We start from the raw sequence: 18,646 nt of genomic DNA, 5'->3' as shown, positions 1-18,646 counted from the left end.
GGCTTAGGATTGACGTGGCGATGCGGGCTCTTTTTTGGTTCCATATGAACTTTAAAGTAGTTTTTTCCAATTCTGTGAAGAAAGTCATTGGTAGCTTGATGGGGATGGCATTGAATCTATAAATTACCTTGGGCAGTATGGCCATTTTCATGATATTGATTCTTCCAACCCATGAGCATGGAATGTTCTTCCATTTGTTTGTATCCTCTTTTATTTCATTAAGCAGTGGTTTGTAGTTCTCCTTGAAGAGGTCCTTCACATCCCTTGTAAGTTGGATTCCTAGGTATTTTATTCTCTTTGAAGCAATTGTGAATGGGAGTTCACTCATGATTTGGCTCTCTGTTTGTCTGTGATTGGTGTACAAGAATGCTTGTGATTTTTGTGCATTGATTTTGTATCCTGAGACTTTGCTGAAGTTGCTAATCAGCTTAAGGAGATTTTGGGCTGAGACGATGGGGTTTTCTAGATATACAATCATGTCATCTGCAAACAGGGACAATTTGACTTCCTCTTTTCCTAATTGAATACCCTTTATTTCCTTCTCCTGCCTGATTGCCCTGGCCAGAACTTCCAGCACTATGTTGAATGGGAGTGGTGAGGGAGGGAATCCCTGTCTTGTGCCAGTTTTCAAAGGGAATGCTTCCAGTTTTTGCCCATTCAGTATGATATTGGCTGTGGGTTTGTCATAGATAGCTCTTATTATTTTGAGATGAGTCCCATCAATACCTAATTTATTGAGAGTTTTTAGCATGAAGCATTGTTGAATTTTGTCAAAGGCCTTTTCTGCATCTATTGAGATAATCATGTGGTTTTTTTCTTTGGTTCTGTTTACATGTCTTTTCTGCATCTATTGAGATAATCATGTGGTTTTTTTCTTTGGTTCTGTTTACATGCTGGATTACATTTATTGATTTGTGTATGTTGAACCAGCCTTGCATCCCAGGGATGAAGCCCACTTGATCATGGTGTATAAGCTTTTTGATGTGCTGCTGGATTCGGTTTGCCAGTATTTTATTGAGGATTTTTGCATCAATGTTCATCAAGGATATCGGTCTGAAATTCTCTTTTTTGGTTGTGTCTCTGCCAGGCTTTGGTATCAGGATGATGCTGGCCTCATAAAATGTGTTAGGGAGGATTCCCTCTTTTTCTATTGATTGGAATAGTTTCAGAAGGAATGGTACCAGTTCCTCCTTGTACCTCTGGTAGAGTTCGGCTGCGAATCCATCAGGTTCTGGACTCTTTTTGGTTGGTAAGCTATTGATTATTGCCACAATTTCAGAGCCTGTTATTGGTCTATTCAGGGATTCAACATCTTCCTGGTTTAGTCTTGGGAGGGTGTATTTGTCGAGGAATTTATCCATTTCTTCTAGGTTTTCTATTTTATTTGCGTAGAGGTGTTGGTAGTATTCTCTGATGGTAGATTGTATTTCTGTGGGATCGGTGGTGATATTCCCTTTTTCATTTTTTACTGCATCTATTTGATTCTTCTCTCTTTTCTTCTTTATTAGTCTTGCTAGCGGTCTATCAATTTTGTTGATCTTTTCAAAAAACCAGCTCCTGGATTCATTAATTTTTAGAAGGGTTTTTTGTGTCTCTATTTCCTTCAGTTCTGCTCTGATTTTTGTTATTTCTAGCCTTCTGCTAGCTTTTGAATGTGTTTGCTCTTGCTTTTCTAGTTCTTTTAATTGTGACGTTAGGGTGTCAATTTTGGATCTTTCCTGCTTTCTCTTGTGGGCATTTAGTGCTATAAATTTCCCTCTACACACTGCTTTGAATGTGTCCCAGAGATTCTGGTATGTTGTGTCTTTGTTCTCATTGGTTTCAAAGAACATCTTTATTTCTGCCTTCATTTCATTATGTACCCAATAGTCATTCAGGAGCAGGTTGTTCAGTTTCCATGTAGTTGAGCGGTTTTGAGTGAGTTTCTTAATCCTGAGTTCTAGTTTGATTGCACTGTGGTTTGAGAGACACTTTGTTATAATTTCTGTTCTTTTACATTTGCTGAGGAGAGCTTTACTTCCAACTATGTGGTCAATTTTGGAATAGGTGTGGTGTGGTGCTGAAAAAAATGTATATTCTGTTGATTTGTGGTGGAGAGTTCTGTAGATGTCTATTAGGTCCACTTTGTGCAGAGCTGAGTTCAATTCCTGGATATCCTTGTTAACTTTCTGTCTCGTTGATCTGTCTAATGTTGACAGTGGGGTGTTAAAATCTCCCATTATTATTGTGTGGGAGTTTAAGTCCCTTTGTAGGTCACTCAGGACTTGCTTTATGAATCTGACTGCTCCTGTGTTGGGTGCATATATATTTAGGATAGTTAGCTCTTCTTGTTGAATTGATCCCTTTACCATTATGTAATGGCCTTCTTTGTCTCTTTTGATCTTTGTTGGTTTAAAGTCTATTTTATCAGAGACTAGGATTGCAACCTCTGCCTTTTTTTGTTTTCCATTTGCTTGATAGATCTTCCTCCATCCCTTTATTTTGAGTCTACGTGTGTCTCTCCACCTGAGACAGGTTCCTGAACACAGCACACTGATGGGTCTTGACTCCTTATCCAGTTTGCCAGTCTGTGTCTTTTAAGTGGATCATTTAGCCCATTTACATTTAAAGTTAATATTGTTATGTGTGAATCTGATCCTGTCATTATGATGTTAGTTGGCTATTTTGCTCGTTAGTTGATGCAGTTTCTTCCTAGCCTCGATGGTCTTTACAATTTGGCATGTTTTTGCAGTGGCTGGTACCGGTTCTTCCTTTCCATGTTTAGTGCTTCCTTCAGGAGCTCTTTTAGGGCAGGCCTGGTGGTGACAAAATCACTCAGCGTTTGCTTGTCTGTAAAGTATTTTATTTCTCCTTCACTTATGAAGCTTAGTTTGGCTGGATATGAAATTCTGGGTTGAAAATTCTTTTCTTTAAGAATGTTGGATATCGGCCCCCACTCTCTTCTGGCTTGTAGAGTTTCTGCTGAGAGATCAGCTGTTAGTCTGATGGGCTTCCCTTTGTGGGTAACCCGATCTTTCTCTCTGGCTGCCCTTAACATTTTTTCCTTCATTTCAACTTTGGTGAATCTGACAATTATGTGTCTTGGAGTTGCTCTTCTCGAGGAGTATCTTTGTGGCTTTCTCTGTATTTCCTGAATCTGAATGTTGGCCTGCCTTGCTAGATTGGGGACGTTCTCCTGGATAATATCTTGCAGAGTGTTTTCCAACTTGGTTCCATTCTCCCCGTCATTTTCAGGTACACCAATCAGATGTAGGTTTGGTCTTTTCACATAGTCCCAAATTTCTTGGAGGCTTTGTTCATTTCTTTTTATTCTTTTTTCTCTAAACTTCCCTTCTCGCTTCATTTCATTCATTTCATCTTCCATCAATGATACCCTTTCTTCCAGTTGATCGCATCGGCTACTGAGGCTTCTGCAATCTTCGCGTAGTTCTCGAAACTTGGCTTTCAGCTCCATCAGCTCCTTTAAGCCCTTCTCTTCATTGGTTATTCTAGTTATCCATTCGTCTAGTTTTTTTGAAAGTTTTTAACTTCTTTGCTATTGTTTTGAATTTCCTCCCGTAGCTCGGAGTAGTTTGATCGTCTGAAGCCTTCTTCTCTCAACTTGTCAAAGTCATTCTCCGTCCAGCTTTGCTCCGTTGCTGGTGACGAACTGCGTTCCTTTGGAGGAGAAGACGTGCTCTGCTTTTTAGAGCTTCCAGTTTTTCTGCTCTATTTTTTCCCCATCTTTGTGGTTTGATCTACTTTTGGTCTTTGATGATGGTGATGTACAGATGGGTTTTTGGTGTGGATGTCCTTTGCGTTTGTTAGTTTTCCTTCTACCAGACAGGATCCTCAGCTGCAGGTCTGTTGGAGTTTACTAGAGGTCCACTCCAGACCTTGTTTGGCTGGGTGTCAGCAGCAGTGGCTGCAGAACAGCGGATTTTCGTGAGACCACAAATTCAGCTGTCTGATAGTTCCTCTGGAAATTTTGTCTCAGAGGAGTACCTGGCTGAGTGAGGTGTCAGTCTGTCCCTACTGGGGAGTGTCTCCCAGTTAGGCTGCTCGGGGGTCAGGGACCCACTTTAGGAGGCAGTCTGTCCGTTCTCAGATCTCCAGCTGCCTGTTGGGAGAACCACTACTCTCTTCAAAGCTGTCAGACAAGGACATTTAAGTCTGCAGAGGTTTCTGCTGAATTTTTGTTTGTCTGTGCCCTGTCCCCAGAGGTGGAGCCTACAGAGGCAGGCAGGCCTCCTTGAGCTGTGGTGGGCCTCACCCAGTTCGAGCTTCCTGGCTGCTTTGTTTACCTAAGCAAGCCTGGGCAATTGTGGGCGCCCCTCCCGCAGTCTGGCTGCCGCCTTGCAGTTTGATCTCAGACTGCTGTGCTAGCAATCAGAGAGACTCCGTGGGCATAGGACCCTCTGAGCCAGGTGTGGGACACAATCTCCTGGTGTGCCGTTTTCCAAGCCCGTTGGAAAAGCGCAGTATTAGGGTGGGACTGACCCGATTTTCCAGGTGCCGTCTGTTACCCCTTTCTTTGACTAGGAAAGGGAACTCCCTGACCCCTTGCGCTTCCCGAGCGAGGCAATGCCTCGCCCTGCTTTGGCTCACGCACAGTGCGCTGCACCGACTGTCCTGCACCCACTGTTTGTCACTCCCTAGTGAGATGAACCCAGTACCTCAAACGGAAATGCAGAAATCACCCGTCTTCTGTGTCACTCATGCTGGGAGCTGTAGACCAGAGCTGTTCCTATTCGGCCATCTTGGCTCCCAGATCCCCAGGCTAAGATATTTTTAAATTAAATGTTTAGAAATAACCACACTTTAAAATAATCAATGAATCAGAAGAAATCATACAGTTCCACCTTCCAAAGCTTTAAAAAGAAGAGGAAATTAAATCCATAATAAGTAGAAGAAAAGGAGTAATTAAGACAGGAAGAGTAATCATTGAAATGGTAGATAAATAAGAGAGAAAAGTAACAAAATTAAAAGAAAAATGATGATACACTCCTAGGCAAACTGACAAGCAAATGAGAGAAAGATCACACATCACAAAATAACAATATCAGAATAAAATAAGGGTCATCACTATTAGATCTATAGACATTAACAAGATAATAAAGAAATATGCTTTGGGAGGCCGAGGCGGGCAGATCACGAGGTCAGGAGATCGAGACCATGGTGAAACCCCACCTCTACTAAAAATACAAAAAAAAAATTAGCCGGGCATGGTGGCGGGCGCCTGTAGTCCCAGCTACTCGGAGAGGCTGAGGCAGGAGAATGGCGTGAACCCAGGAGGCGGAGCTTGCAGTAAGCTGAGATTGTGCCACTGCACTCCAGCCTGGGTGACAGAGCGAGACTCCATCTCAAAAAAAAAAAAAAAAAGAACTATGAAATTTATAACAACAAATTAGTCAACTTAAATAAAAATATAAATTTATTGAAAAACATAACTGACCATATTGAGAAAGACTGAACATAAAACCTAATCAATCCTATTTATCTTAAAGAAATTGAATTCTTTTTAAAATTTGTATTATTTTTCATCATCATAGTGTTATTATCTTTCTCTTTCCAACTTTCATTTTAGGTTTGGGGGTACATGTGCAGGTTTGTTACATGAGTAAACTTGGGGATCTGGCATATAGACTATTTCATCACCCATGTAATGAGCATAGTACCTGATAGGTAGTTTTTCCATGCTCACTCTCCTTCTACCCTCCATCCTCAAGTAGGCCCCAGTATCTAATCTTCCCTTCTTTGTGTCCATGTGTATTCAAGCTTAGCTCCCACCTGTAAGTGAGAACATGCGGTATTTGGTTTTGTGTTCCTGCATCAAATTGGTTAGGATAATGGCCTCCAACTCGATCTATGTTGCTGCAAAGGAGATAATCTCATACTTTTTATGGCTGTATAATGTTTCATGAGGTATATGTATATTTTCTTCATCCAGTCCATTATTGATGGACATCTAGGATGATTCTATGCTTTTTCTAATGTGAATAGTGCTGCAATTAACATATGCATGCATGTGCCTTTATGGTAGAACAATTATATTCCTTTGGGTATATACCCAGTAATGGGATTGCTGGGTTGAGAAATCTCCAAACTGCTTTCCACAGCAGCTCAACAAATTTGTGTTCCCAACAACAGTGTATAAACATTCTCTTTTCTTCACAACCTTGCCAGCATCTGTTATTGTTGACTTTTTAATAATAGCCATTCTGACTGGCATGAGATGGTATCTCATTCTGGTTTTGATTTGCATTTCTCTAATGATTAGAGCTATTGAACATTTTTAAACTACCAACAGTATTTTGCACCAAATTAGAAAAAAAAAAAAAAACTATTCTTAAATTCACATAGAACCAAAAAAGAGCCCAAATAGCCAAAGCAATCCTTAGCAAAAAGAACAAAGCTAGAGGCACCATCACAGTATCCAACTTCAAACTATACTACAAGACTACAGTAAACCAAACAACATGGTACTGGTACAAAAACAGATATAAAGTCCAACAGAACAGATTACAGAACCCAGAAATAAAGCCACACAACTACAACCATCTGATCTTCAACAAAGTTGACAAAAAAAGCAATGGGGAAAGGGGACTCCCCATTCAATAAATAGTGCTGATATAACTGGCTAGCCATATGCAGAAGATTGAATCTGGACCCCTTCCTTTCACCACCTACAACAATCAACTTAAGATGGATTAAAGACGTAAATGTAAAACCCAAAACTATAAAAAAAAAACATAGGAAATACCATTCTGGACTAGGACTTGACAAAGATTTCATGACATAAAAACTCCAAAAGCAATTGCAACAAAACCAAAAATTGACAAGTGGGACCTAATTAAACTAAAGAGCCTCTGAACAGCAAAAGAAATTATCAACAGACACCTATGGAATGGGAGAAAATATTTATAAACTATGTATTTGACAAAGGTCTAATATCCAGAATCTATAAAGAACTTAAACAAATTAATAAGCAAAAACCCAAAACCCCATTAAAACATAGGCAAAGCACATGAGCAGACACATTTCAAAAGAAGACATACATGTAGCCAAAGAAATTGAATACTTTATCAAAATTTTCACACAGAGAAACTTTAAGTCTAGATGGTTTTGCTGGTGAATTCTATCAAATATTTAAGGGATAAAAAACACCAATTTGATACCAACTGTTCATCCAATAGAGAAAAAGTAAATGCCAAACTCATTTCATGAGGTCAAAATAACCCTAATGCCCAAACCTGTCATGGACATTTCAGCTTAAGAAAACTAAAATCTCTCATGAACATAGATGCAAAAAAAACCTTATCAAAATCACAGAAAATCTACACCAGCAATATATAAAATGGAAAGTATCCCATGAGGTGGTATTTAACCCAGAAATGCAAAGTTGGTTTAATATTCAAAAGCTAAACTAATACAATTAGCATTATTATGGAATCAGGAATAAGAATTACAAAATAATTTCAATTACTGAAGAAAAAGCACTTCACAAAATTCACACCTTTTTTTTTTTTTTTTTGAGATGGAGTGTCTTCTATCTGGTTAGTTATCTCTGTTGCACCTTCTTTTTTTATTTTCTGAGATGAAGTCTTGCTCTTGTCACCCAGACTGGAGTGCAGTGGCGAGATCTCGGCTCACTGCAACCTCTGCCTCCCAGGTTCAAGCGATTCTCTTGCCTCAGCCTCTTGAGTAGCTGGGATTACAGACACACATGGCCACGCCCAGCTAATTTTTGTATTTTTAGTAGAGACAGGGTTTCACCATGTTGGTCAGGCTGGACTCCAACTCCTGACCTCGTGATCTGCCTGCCTCAGCCTCTCAAAGTGCTGGGATCACATGCGTGAGCCACTGCACCCGGCCCATTCGTGATTATTTTAAAAAAACTATTATTTAGCCTGGGCGCGGTGGCTCACGCTTGTAATCCCAGCACTTTGGGAGGCCGAGGCGGGCAGATCACGAGGTCAGGAGATCGAGACCACGGTGAAACCCCGTCTCATTAGCTGGGCGTGGTGGCAGGTGCCTGTAGTCCCAGCTACTCGGAGAAGCTAAGGCAGGAGAATAGCGTGAGCCCAGGAGGCGGAGCTTGCAGTCAGCCGAGATCGCGCCACTGCACTCCAGCCTGGGTGACAGAGAGAGACTCCGTCTCAAAAAAAAAAAAAAAACAAAAAACTATTATTTAACAAAGAGACTCTCACAACTTCTGTTTGACATACTGTTGGTTTTATGCATTATAATAAGGCAATAAAAAGAAATAAAAAGCATAAATACTGGAAAAGAAATAAAACTGTCTCTGCAAATGACATGATTGCTTACACGGAATAGCATAACAAATCTACAAAGCAACTATTAGAACTAGTAAGTGAATTTGAAAAGGTTAAAAGATAAAAGGTTAATATTAAAAATAAGTTAGATTTTTATATACTAGCAGCAAACAACTGGATATTGAAATTTTTTAAAAGAATTCCATTTATAATGAGATAAAAAACTTAAAATACTTATGGAAATTTTCACAAAGTCATACAAGATATCTACTCTAAAAAATATAAAACACTGTTTGGATAAATTTAAGGAGACCTAAATAAATGAAGAGATACACCACTGGAAGACTCAGTGTTAAGATGTTATTTCTTCCCAAATCAATCTACAAAAATACATCGCAATCCAAGATTTAATCCCAGAAAACTTTTCAAATCAAAATTAACAAAGTGATTATAAAAAATATATGAGGTTGGGCATAGTGGCTCATGCCTGTAATCCCAGTGCTTCAGGAGGCCAAGGCAGAAGTATAGCAGATAGCCTGAAGCCAGGAGTTCCAGAACATCCTAGACAATATAGCAAGACAAAAAAAAAAAAAAAAAATGTTTTGTCTGTACAAAACTCTACAAAAATAGTTCTAGCTACTGGGAGGCTGAGGAAGAAGGATCACTTGAGTCCAGGAGTTGGAGGCTGCAGTCAGCTATGATCACACCACTGGGTGACAGAGAGAGACCTTGTCTCAAATATGTATATACATATTTGAAATATATATATGCAGAAGACCTGGACTATATAACCTATTGGACAAAAAGAACAAAGGTGGAGGATTTACACTGCCTGACATCAAGATTACTATAAAGTAAGACTGGTGTATTGCACAGATCAGAAATAGAACCATGCTTATACAACTATTCAATTTTCTACAAATGTGACAAATACATCCAATGAGGAATAGAAATCTTTAAGCCTTTTCAGCAAATGGTAATGAAATAACTGGATATCCAACTGGAAAAAATATTAATCTTGACCCCTACCTCACACTATATACACAAAAATTAACTTATGATGGATCATATACGTTAACCAAAAAGCTAAAACTCAAGCTTCTGGAAGAAAAAAAAAATAGTTTCCTGACTTAGGGGTTAACAAGGATTTTTAGAGTGCAAACAGAAAATAAAAACCACAATGGAAGACAATTAGTAAATTACATTTTATCAGAATTAAAATTTCTACTCATCAAAAGGCATTGTTAAGAAAATAAACAGGCAAACCACAGAATGGGAGAAAACATACATTATATATATATAAATTCACTTACTAGTGAATTTAATAAAAACACAACCTAATGTAAAAAATATTGGACACTTTACAAAGGAGGATACACAAATAGCCAACAACGGCATGAAAAAGTTCTTGGAGTTGTTAGTCATGAGGCAAATATAATAAAATTATCCTAACAAGATGCCACTATAAACTCACCAGAATGACAAAAATTAAAAACCTATATCACCAAATGTTGGAAAGCATATGGCATCACCAAAATCTTCAATCATTGTTGGTGGGAGTTTAAAACTTCTTTCAATAAAGAAAATACTTAAAAACTGTAGATAAGTATCATTTAAATGTGCTTTTAAAAATGATGTGGCATTATAAAACTAAACATACACCCACCCTATGATCCACAAATTTCTCTTTTAGTTATTTACCCAAGAGAAATAAAAATATATGGCCACAAAAAGACTTACATGAAAGTGTGGTATATTCATATTCATAAAAAGAAATACTATTCAGCAATGAACAGGACAAAACTACTCACACGTGCCACAATATGGATGAATGTTTTAAAACTATGCTGAGTAGGCCGGGAGCAGTGGCTCATGTCTGTAATCCCTGCACTTTGGGAGGCGAGGCAGGTGGATCACCTGAGTTCAGGAGCTTGAGACCAGCCTGGACAACATGGCGAAACCCCATCTCTACCAAAAAAAAAAAAAATTAGCTAGGCATCGTGGCACATGCCTGTGGTCCTAGCTTCTCAGAAGGCTGAAGTGGGAAGATCACTTGAGCTTGGGGGAGGTTGTAATGAGCCGAGATCACACCACTGCACTCCAGCCTGGGTGACAGAGTGAGACCACATCAAAAAATAAAAATGAAAACAAACAAATAAATAAAATTATGCTGAGTAAAATGCCGTATCAAAAAAAGAGTACCTTCTATAAAATTTCATTATGTGAAGTTTTAGAACAAGCAAAACTAATCTACACTGGGGGGGGAAGCAGTACAACAGCTGGTTCTGGAGGCTGAGGGGAGTGGGTATTGACTGGGAAGGAGTGTGAAGAACATAACTGTGGGAATTCAGAGATTAATAAATATGTGGCCCCTAATTCAAGGAGCTCATAGGACAGCAACTTTACCAGTAACACATAGCCAGTAAGCAGCAGACCCTAGATATGAGCACAACATCTATGTTCAATACTACCCAACATAAAGATACAATGTGTAGCAGAAAAGTCAGGTACAAATAAATCCTTACTTAAACACAGTAGTTTTCCTTATCGTTTTCCATTAACTCTGTGTCTGACATTTCAAAGGACTTACAATGAAATGAAAAGTTTAAAGCCATATAAGTAACCGTAAGTCCCGAGTTTAAGTAAGCAGCTGGACTTTAGTTTGTTCAAGAGTAAAATGACAGCAGTAGAATAAAAAAGTCTCCAAATGTGTTTCTTAGAACCAAACATGGGTCCTATGTCCCATTTTCTATACCAGAGCTGCTCTACTTCTATCTGCTTTGCATATTGAGTTTGACCTTGAAAGTGTTCTCTGCCCAAAACAGAAAGCATAGTTTAAAAAACACTAGGCAAAATAAAGAGCCCTCATATTTTAAGATACTATAATTTTTAACGTGCAATTGGTTTTTCCATTTTTCCCTATAAGAAATGTTCACACATTTTTCTAAAATACTTACAATTTCTCAAATTTGAAAGCAAAACTAAAATTGTGGATGAGTCCTAGGAATTCTTTTGTTGGGGCCATGAATTTTTTGTAAGTAATTCATACATGGATAGGAAGAAAGCCTATAGCCCATATGAAATGAATTCATTTTACTATTTAATGAGTAGTGCCAGAATTAAAGAAGTTTACTCGTAATTATTTTCAACTTTTAAAATCCTTTATGATCATACAGAAGTTGATAAATTAAAAGTATAGTTAACATTTACCTGTCAGTCCTCACCCAAAGCAGAAGCTTTATAAAACTCTTTCAATAAAGAAAATGCTTAAAGACTGTAGATCAGTGTCAGATTAAGGACACATACTAATAATTGTAGTATATTGCTAAGGTCCACAGTAAATATTCTAGTGAAAATACTAATGACACACATATCTAAATCAAAAGCCATTTTGATTAGAAATCTAAATAGATAATTGTGTTATAAGCTTTTATGCCTATAATGAATAATGTTATAGTTATAAAAATATTTTATAATAACAATTATGCATGTTCAATAAAGTATATATATATGTACATAAAATGTGTATATTAGATGACTGGATGCTTTATACCTCATAACACAGACTTTTCATGCAATATGAAAAATCAATTATGCTGGAATCATACCAAGTCCAAACAATGCACACTGTGTAGATTGCACCCTGAGAACTATGAAAAGTAAGCATGCTGTTCTTTCAATGTCAAAGTAGTCATTAACGTACCATGATGAAGAATCATTATCTGTGCCAAAATTCCTGAACACAAATTACTGGTTTGATTATAAATCAAAGCAATAATAAATGCTACAGGAAAAACTAAGAACTTCTGACCCAAAATAATACTAAATAAACATTTATTTAGCAAGTCAGATTTTACTTAAAATATTAATGTTTTAGGACAGTGGCAATGTTTCAATGGAAAAGAATCCACTTAAACTAAGTGAATTTAAGCTTTACATTTCACTTTTATAATTAGAGTAGCCCTATAATTTACTTTCAAATCACAACACTTTTTAGAGAGAATAGTACTAATAATAATCACTGGATGACTGCAGGCATAAACTGGGAGTACTTCAGACAAACTGGATCGTATGGTTATCTTACTTGTAATTGAAAAAAAAAACAAATCCAAATATTCTTCTGTCTACTAACATTTTTTCTTTTCTTACTTTTAAATATGAAAGTCTGCATATCTCATTGTATGTATACGGAGAGAAAGACTGTTTTTAATATCTACTCTAAATAAATTCCAGTTTTATTATGCCCCTGTGTGGCCAGAAGGCACAGCAACTTCACTGTCACACATTCAGTGGCAAAAAAATAATTACTTCTAGAGGAAAATACAGATCTCTTTGTTGTATAAAAAAGATGGCTAAAAATTAGCAAATGGAAAAACTTAGAGGAACAATTTTATCACAAAAGATAGCCATCATTAGCTTGTTTATTTGAATATTGCCCAAAGCAATTGATAACTCAATGCAGTGAACCATGCTAAAAAATATATCTTCTAGCGTCTCAATATTTATGTTTGCTTCCAAAGACAAGCTCACAAAAATTAGATTTCATATTGAACTCAGTACTTGACATTTTTACTAATGACAAAAGCAATTATCTTTGTGTCCTGATTAAATAATTTCACTTGAGAGAGAGTTTACAATGAGAAAACTTGATAACAAAAAATTAAAGTGGCATTTCATCAAAACCTATCAAGTGAGTTAAGTGAGTTTATGCAAGATGCAGACACATGATTTGTTTTTGCTAGACATCCAGTTGTTTCATTTTAGCTGTAAAAGACAGACAATCCTGCTTCATGCACTAAAATGGTACTCAAGAACCATACAATAAGAGAATAAGCTAAACACTTTCAGTATGAAAATAAGGTTTGTGCTATATGGTTTCCAACAAAAAGTTAGTCTAAAATATTTTAATAATTATTACTCATAGATAAATTTCATTTAATTGTTAGTTAATTAATTCACTTAAGAATCTATATTAATCTCCAGTTTGGGGACTTACGACACATACAGTATTATTGGTGGGTTTAAAAATCTTTCCTCCTTTGACAAGTTGAACTTGGAAATGTTTCTGGAGCAGTTGTTATGGAAGATTTTCATCCTTTAACGTTTTATTGCTAATATGTCATAGAAGTCAACTGCCTCACCATCTAAAATCCTAATGAAAGTTGAGTTGCAGATTTGGGGATAAGATTAGCTACTGAACAAAAGTCTTAGTTTAAAAACTACTTGAAAGGGCCCCTTTTTAATAATACATTGTCTACAAATGATGCATGGTACTATTCTAGTAATCCCTACTAGAAAGCAATTCAGAATAAAATATCTAATTGTCCAAATTGATGGTTTTTTTCTATCAATTTAAAGATCATTGTTAATGTCACAATACAAATACTGAATATTCCATGTCAACTAGTCCAAACAATTAAATGATTACTATTCATGTACTAACAACCAAAACTGTTCTTTCCAGAGATGATAGTTATATAATTGATGCCTAAATTGATGCTTAAGAAGATCATAGATGTCTAATTGAAAGGTCCATTATTCAGAAAAAAAATTTAAATTCTTGCATATGAGATCTTTCGATAACATATTCAGGCCATTCTTCTTCCATGATTTTTTTCTTCAAGAATAATTTTTTAGTCTATATCTTTACTTTCCACTTTAGTGTTAACTAAAATGTTAATACCTATGCAGGATGCATAGGCACTTATATTGTTTAAAAGAATATAAGCAGAATAAAAGGTTTAAAAGACCCTTGTATCTAAAGTGAACACAAAAAATAACCAAAAAATTAAAATATGTGGAAGCATAAAATTCATATACTTATTTTTTCACTCATCATACTTCTAAAACAATAACTATTTTGCAGAACTTTTTGATTGATCTTAAAAGTAAATCAAGTAGCTGATCATTTATGAAGACGCATAGATGTATTTGTGATATAAGGTCAAATGATTTTTAAAGACGAATAAGAACATATAAAGGCAGAGATTTTTACCCCTAAAGCAAGATAAATTCTTTATCGATTAATTGGTAGTTTGGGATAGTTTTAGATAATAATCAATATAAGTTAAACAATAGTGGTCGTATAGAAGCATTAAAAACTTCATAATCTAATGTTTAAGGGCAGCAGCATAAAAGTCCAGATTTTAATGACAGCTTTAAAGGCTCTTACTGAAATTATAGGCATGCCAACAATAAAAGAAACTTGAAGCCAAAGCAAGTACACAGTGACAGGGATGCACACAATTCCCTCAAAAAATAGTTATTTTCAGATTTTTAAATTAATACTTACTTTAAAACCAATTCCTTACTATGCTGTTAATAGCATAATTTCTATACCTAAACCCTAATATTAATACATTTACATACAAATTCTTGGCATTTAAAAAAAAGACGGAACTAAAACAAGGAAAAGGTTTATAAAGGATGAGTACAAATCCTAAAACTCTGGTAGCTTCAGGTCATGGAAATTTTTAGAAAGCCATACTTGCTTTTTAATTTAAATATAACATAAAATACATATTTTTATGATAAATTATAGACACTAAAGTGATGTATTACTTTAAAAAAGGAAAACAGCATCTTAAAATACAGATACCCAATTTAGAATATCCTAACATTTCATATACTGTTTTATGTTTTTAATTTGTCTCAAGATAAAATATAAACAAAATCCAATTAGTTTATTGAATAGAACTGGATTGAGGAAAGAAAGTGAAATTTTATAAGAAATAGATATGTTATGCCATGTTCAAAGTAAAGGTTATAAATATATTTCTCAACAGTAAACATTTTAAATGCCAACAAATTTTAAAAGCCTTGTTTTCATTTGCTAAATTAAGATACATATTGTATAACCGATATTTTTTTAATCTCCAAAATAGGATGCCTCACGTTGTTCAGAGATACTAAAAAGAACAGACAGGTAAAACCATTCAATATTTTATGCATTATCAGTTCCCCATCGGTTTCCAGAAGGTTTCAGTGCATTGCCATGTTCACAGAATTTCTTTCTCAGTCTTCTCCACATATATTTACTTAAATGGGGTCTTTTTTATACTAAGCATGTAACATGAGAAATTCTCAAAAGCCAAACAACTTAAATGAGGAAAGAACTGGATGATAAAACTGCATTCCAAAAGCATTCTTTAATAGAATATCTTTTAGTGTAAGCCAGAGAAACCATCTGAGAGATATGTTCATAATTTAACAGCCTTCACCACAGAAAAATGATCAGGTTGAAAAAGCAATAGGAATTTACAACAAAGAATCCTGCCAAATTAGCTGACCTAATGCAAAGCATTATTCGCAGTTCCACAATATATCTTGTTTAAAAGTGATTATTGAGCTACCCTGCATAGAGAAATGTCTTAAGCCTAGAAAACATCTTCCACATGTTTTACAGGAGCATGCACGACTGCTAATTCACATTTTCAAACAAATCACATATGATTAAATAGCCCCCATCCTTATATATGCAATGTAATCACTGCCATGATCACAAAGAAAACATCTATCGGGCATTTTTAAGTCATTTTATGTATTTAGAAAACAAAATAATGAAACAGCCTGATATCTGTATTACGTTTCAGAGGTCAAGCTAGTTAAATTTAAGATGCTTTTTCTGCTTTGAAGTAAGCTTATTTTCCTTCTTAAAATCAAATTAAGAATGCTATATAAAATTTTATATTTACAGTAAACAGACAACACCTTTATAATACTAGCACTTCAATACAAAACAATTTTTACTGGCATATAAGATTATTATTCTGAAAATAACAATATTAAAAGAAAATACAGTTTAGCTCTACTCACCTTGCATTGTTCAGTGTTTGTCCAAAAAGCTCATTTTGTAAGATATTTGGTGGGGATGAGAAAACCCCATGAAAATGAGATAAAACAGAATTGCAGACCTGGCGCAATGTCTCAAATTGCATTTTCTTTCTTTTTTTTCCCCTTCTCTTATTTTTCCCTACCACCTGTCTTTAAAATCATCTATTTGCTGACACCATCAAATACAAACACGCCAATCAAGTTCCATATTTCTCCTGAGCTCTGTAAAAACTGTGCTTAAATGAACAGAGGTTGATAGTTAATTGTACAGTCATTATTCTTCTAATTCAGTCGTAGAAGATTCAGTACCCGTGCAGCTTTCGGCTTTCTCCTGACTGTAGCAAGAATTCTAAACAGCAGTAAGCTTTTTGGGCATTCCCAGCTGAAGTGTGAAGCTGAGCTGCTTTCATGTACTCTACTCATATTTCTCTAAGCCTATTAAAAACACGCAATGAATAGATGCTGTCGTCAGGAGTTTTAGCACATCTGGCTGCCAGCAATAAAATATCAGAAGGAATAAAAATGGGGACAAGGTATCTTCTCAATGCTACTACTGGATAAGAGTCAGAGAAATTATGCATTTCCCCAACGCTTTTCTCTTTTCCTGAAAAACAACTCCAGCAACAGAGTATATCTCTTCAATGTGCAAGCTGCTGCAAAGGACCAGAACACTCTAAAAATAAGTGGTATATTCTTCTTTTGATGTCATGAAGCAACAAAAATATGATCAACAATAAAGCATTTATCATCTGCATTTAAAATGCCATGCTTCTAAGAGAAGTACATTTGGAAAACATGTACTTTGGTGTTTTAGTTTCTTATTTTAAAATTTCTCCATTTATTTATTTTTAAAGAAAAGTGGATAATGTTGAATCTGGTCCTTTATAAAGGCTATATACATAGTGACTACATGGTTATTCACATAATTTTAGAAAAAAAATTATAGCTTTTCAATTAAAATTCACCTAAACACCACACATTAAATTAAAACTTCCCTCCAAATCCAGGTGGGGGAAAAACCCTACAGTCAAGGCCAGAGACACTTTATCAATTATTACTAATTTATTTCAATAATGGTGGTCATAGCATTTTGTAGAAGCAAATGTTTCCTGAAGGCTCCTTTGGTCTTGGAAAGCCACCCCATCATCATCTATTCTCAGTGAATAATTCTGTTTCTGATAAATGTTCAGGTTATTCTATACTCAAGCACATCCATCTTTCCATAACAGATCTCTAAAACTAGTGTGTAAGCCAAATTTTAAATATTAACTCACTTACAGAGATGCTTAGTATTTTTATTGACTTTTAATAGCTCTTAACCTTTGACATTTCTTTAATAGATCCAGCCCTTTTTGCCCTTTTTGCCGCAACTCTTTGCCCTTTTATCCCTTTCCATACACTATCAATAAATAGACATTTAAATACATTAAGTTTTTAAAAGCTATGAATTCTTTTTTGGCATAATCATGTCACAAAAGAACAACACAAATTAAACATGTAATAATATAAATTTTTAAACAACCATTTTTTAAAATAAGATATTCAATTATGGGTTTCTTCTCAACTAAGAGTACCCCCATTTTATTTCAGTTTATTATTTTATTATTTCACTATTATTTATTATTTCAGATTTTTATAGGTACACACCAATCTATTTGTCAAACACACATACATACCTAAATATCATAAAGTATTTTTAGTTTATAAAGCACTTCTAAATTTATTTTTTAATATCCAGAAAACATTGTATGTGCTAATGCCACCATCATTTTATGGATGAAAAGAAACTGATGCTTTATTTATTTATTTATTTTTAAATTAATTAATTATTTATTTTTTGGGGGACAGAGTTTCACTCATTGTCACCCAGGCTGAAGTGCAGTGGTGCTCACTGCAACGTCTGCCTCCTGGGTTCAAGCAATTCTGCCTCAGCCTCCTGAGTAGCTGGGATTACAGGAGTGTGCCACCACGCCCAGCTAATTTTGTATTTTTAGTGGAGACAGGGTTTCACCATATTGGCCAGGCTGGTCTCAAACTCCTGACCGCAAGTGATCCACCCAGCCTGGCCTCCCAAAGTGCTGGGATTACAGGCGTGAGCCACTGTGCCTGGCCTGAAGCTGTACTGAATTAAACATCACACAATTTATAAAAGATAGAAAAAATATTTTGATTTTCTTTTTGTTTTTGTCTTTGTTTTGGACTCCATTTTCTATGTTCCTTCCCTGTGATTCTATTTTTTTACATATGTGCACACGTGCACATGCACACACACACACACACACACACGCACACCTATTGTAAAATGGCCAATTTCAATAGATGAATAGGAAAATTACCTGCCAGTGGCCTAATCAAGGGTATTTTAGTTAGAGCAAATATCTCAAATGTTTTAACTCACAGGTAACTTTAAATGGGTTTCTTCCATTTACCTCAAGCAGAAGCAACCTGATGTGCTTTAATTTTTAAGCCTCTGATTATGAGTTGATTTTTCACACCTATGAAAGGTCAATTTCTACAAGTGTAAACAAACACTTTTAAATTTCTTATTTTCAAGTCAA

General features: G+C 35.7%; 1 protein-coding gene across 44 annotated transcripts in view; it reads right to left on the bottom strand.

The window, feature by feature from the left end:
- RIMS2 (regulating synaptic membrane exocytosis 2) overlaps window positions 1-18,646 on the bottom strand; it is a 775,242-nt gene that overhangs the window by 439,831 nt on the left and 316,765 nt on the right. For 3 of the 44 annotated variants that reach the window (XM_055286997.2, XM_055286996.2, XM_055287000.2), the window contains exon 1: window positions 16,071-16,854. The exons of 32 other annotated variants lie outside the window; for them this stretch is intronic. In XM_055286997.2, coding sequence (XP_055142972.1) covers window positions 16,071-16,192 — 122 coding nt within the window. In that variant the 5' untranslated portion in view covers window positions 16,193-16,854. Of the gene's footprint in view, window positions 1-16,070; window positions 17,530-18,646 lie in introns of those variants that run through there. 9 more of the 44 variants (XM_055287004.2, XM_055287001.2, XM_055286990.2 and 6 more) reach the window with 8 other exon arrangements.

The sequence above is a fragment of the Symphalangus syndactylus genome, chromosome 7 (genome assembly GCF_028878055.3).
Source record: "Symphalangus syndactylus isolate Jambi chromosome 7, NHGRI_mSymSyn1-v2.1_pri, whole genome shotgun sequence".
In the NCBI taxonomy this organism is placed as follows: domain Eukaryota; kingdom Metazoa; phylum Chordata; class Mammalia; order Primates; family Hylobatidae; genus Symphalangus; species Symphalangus syndactylus.
The sequence above is the reverse complement of the archived record's forward strand: the minus strand, read 5'-3'. Positions and strand labels throughout refer to the sequence as shown.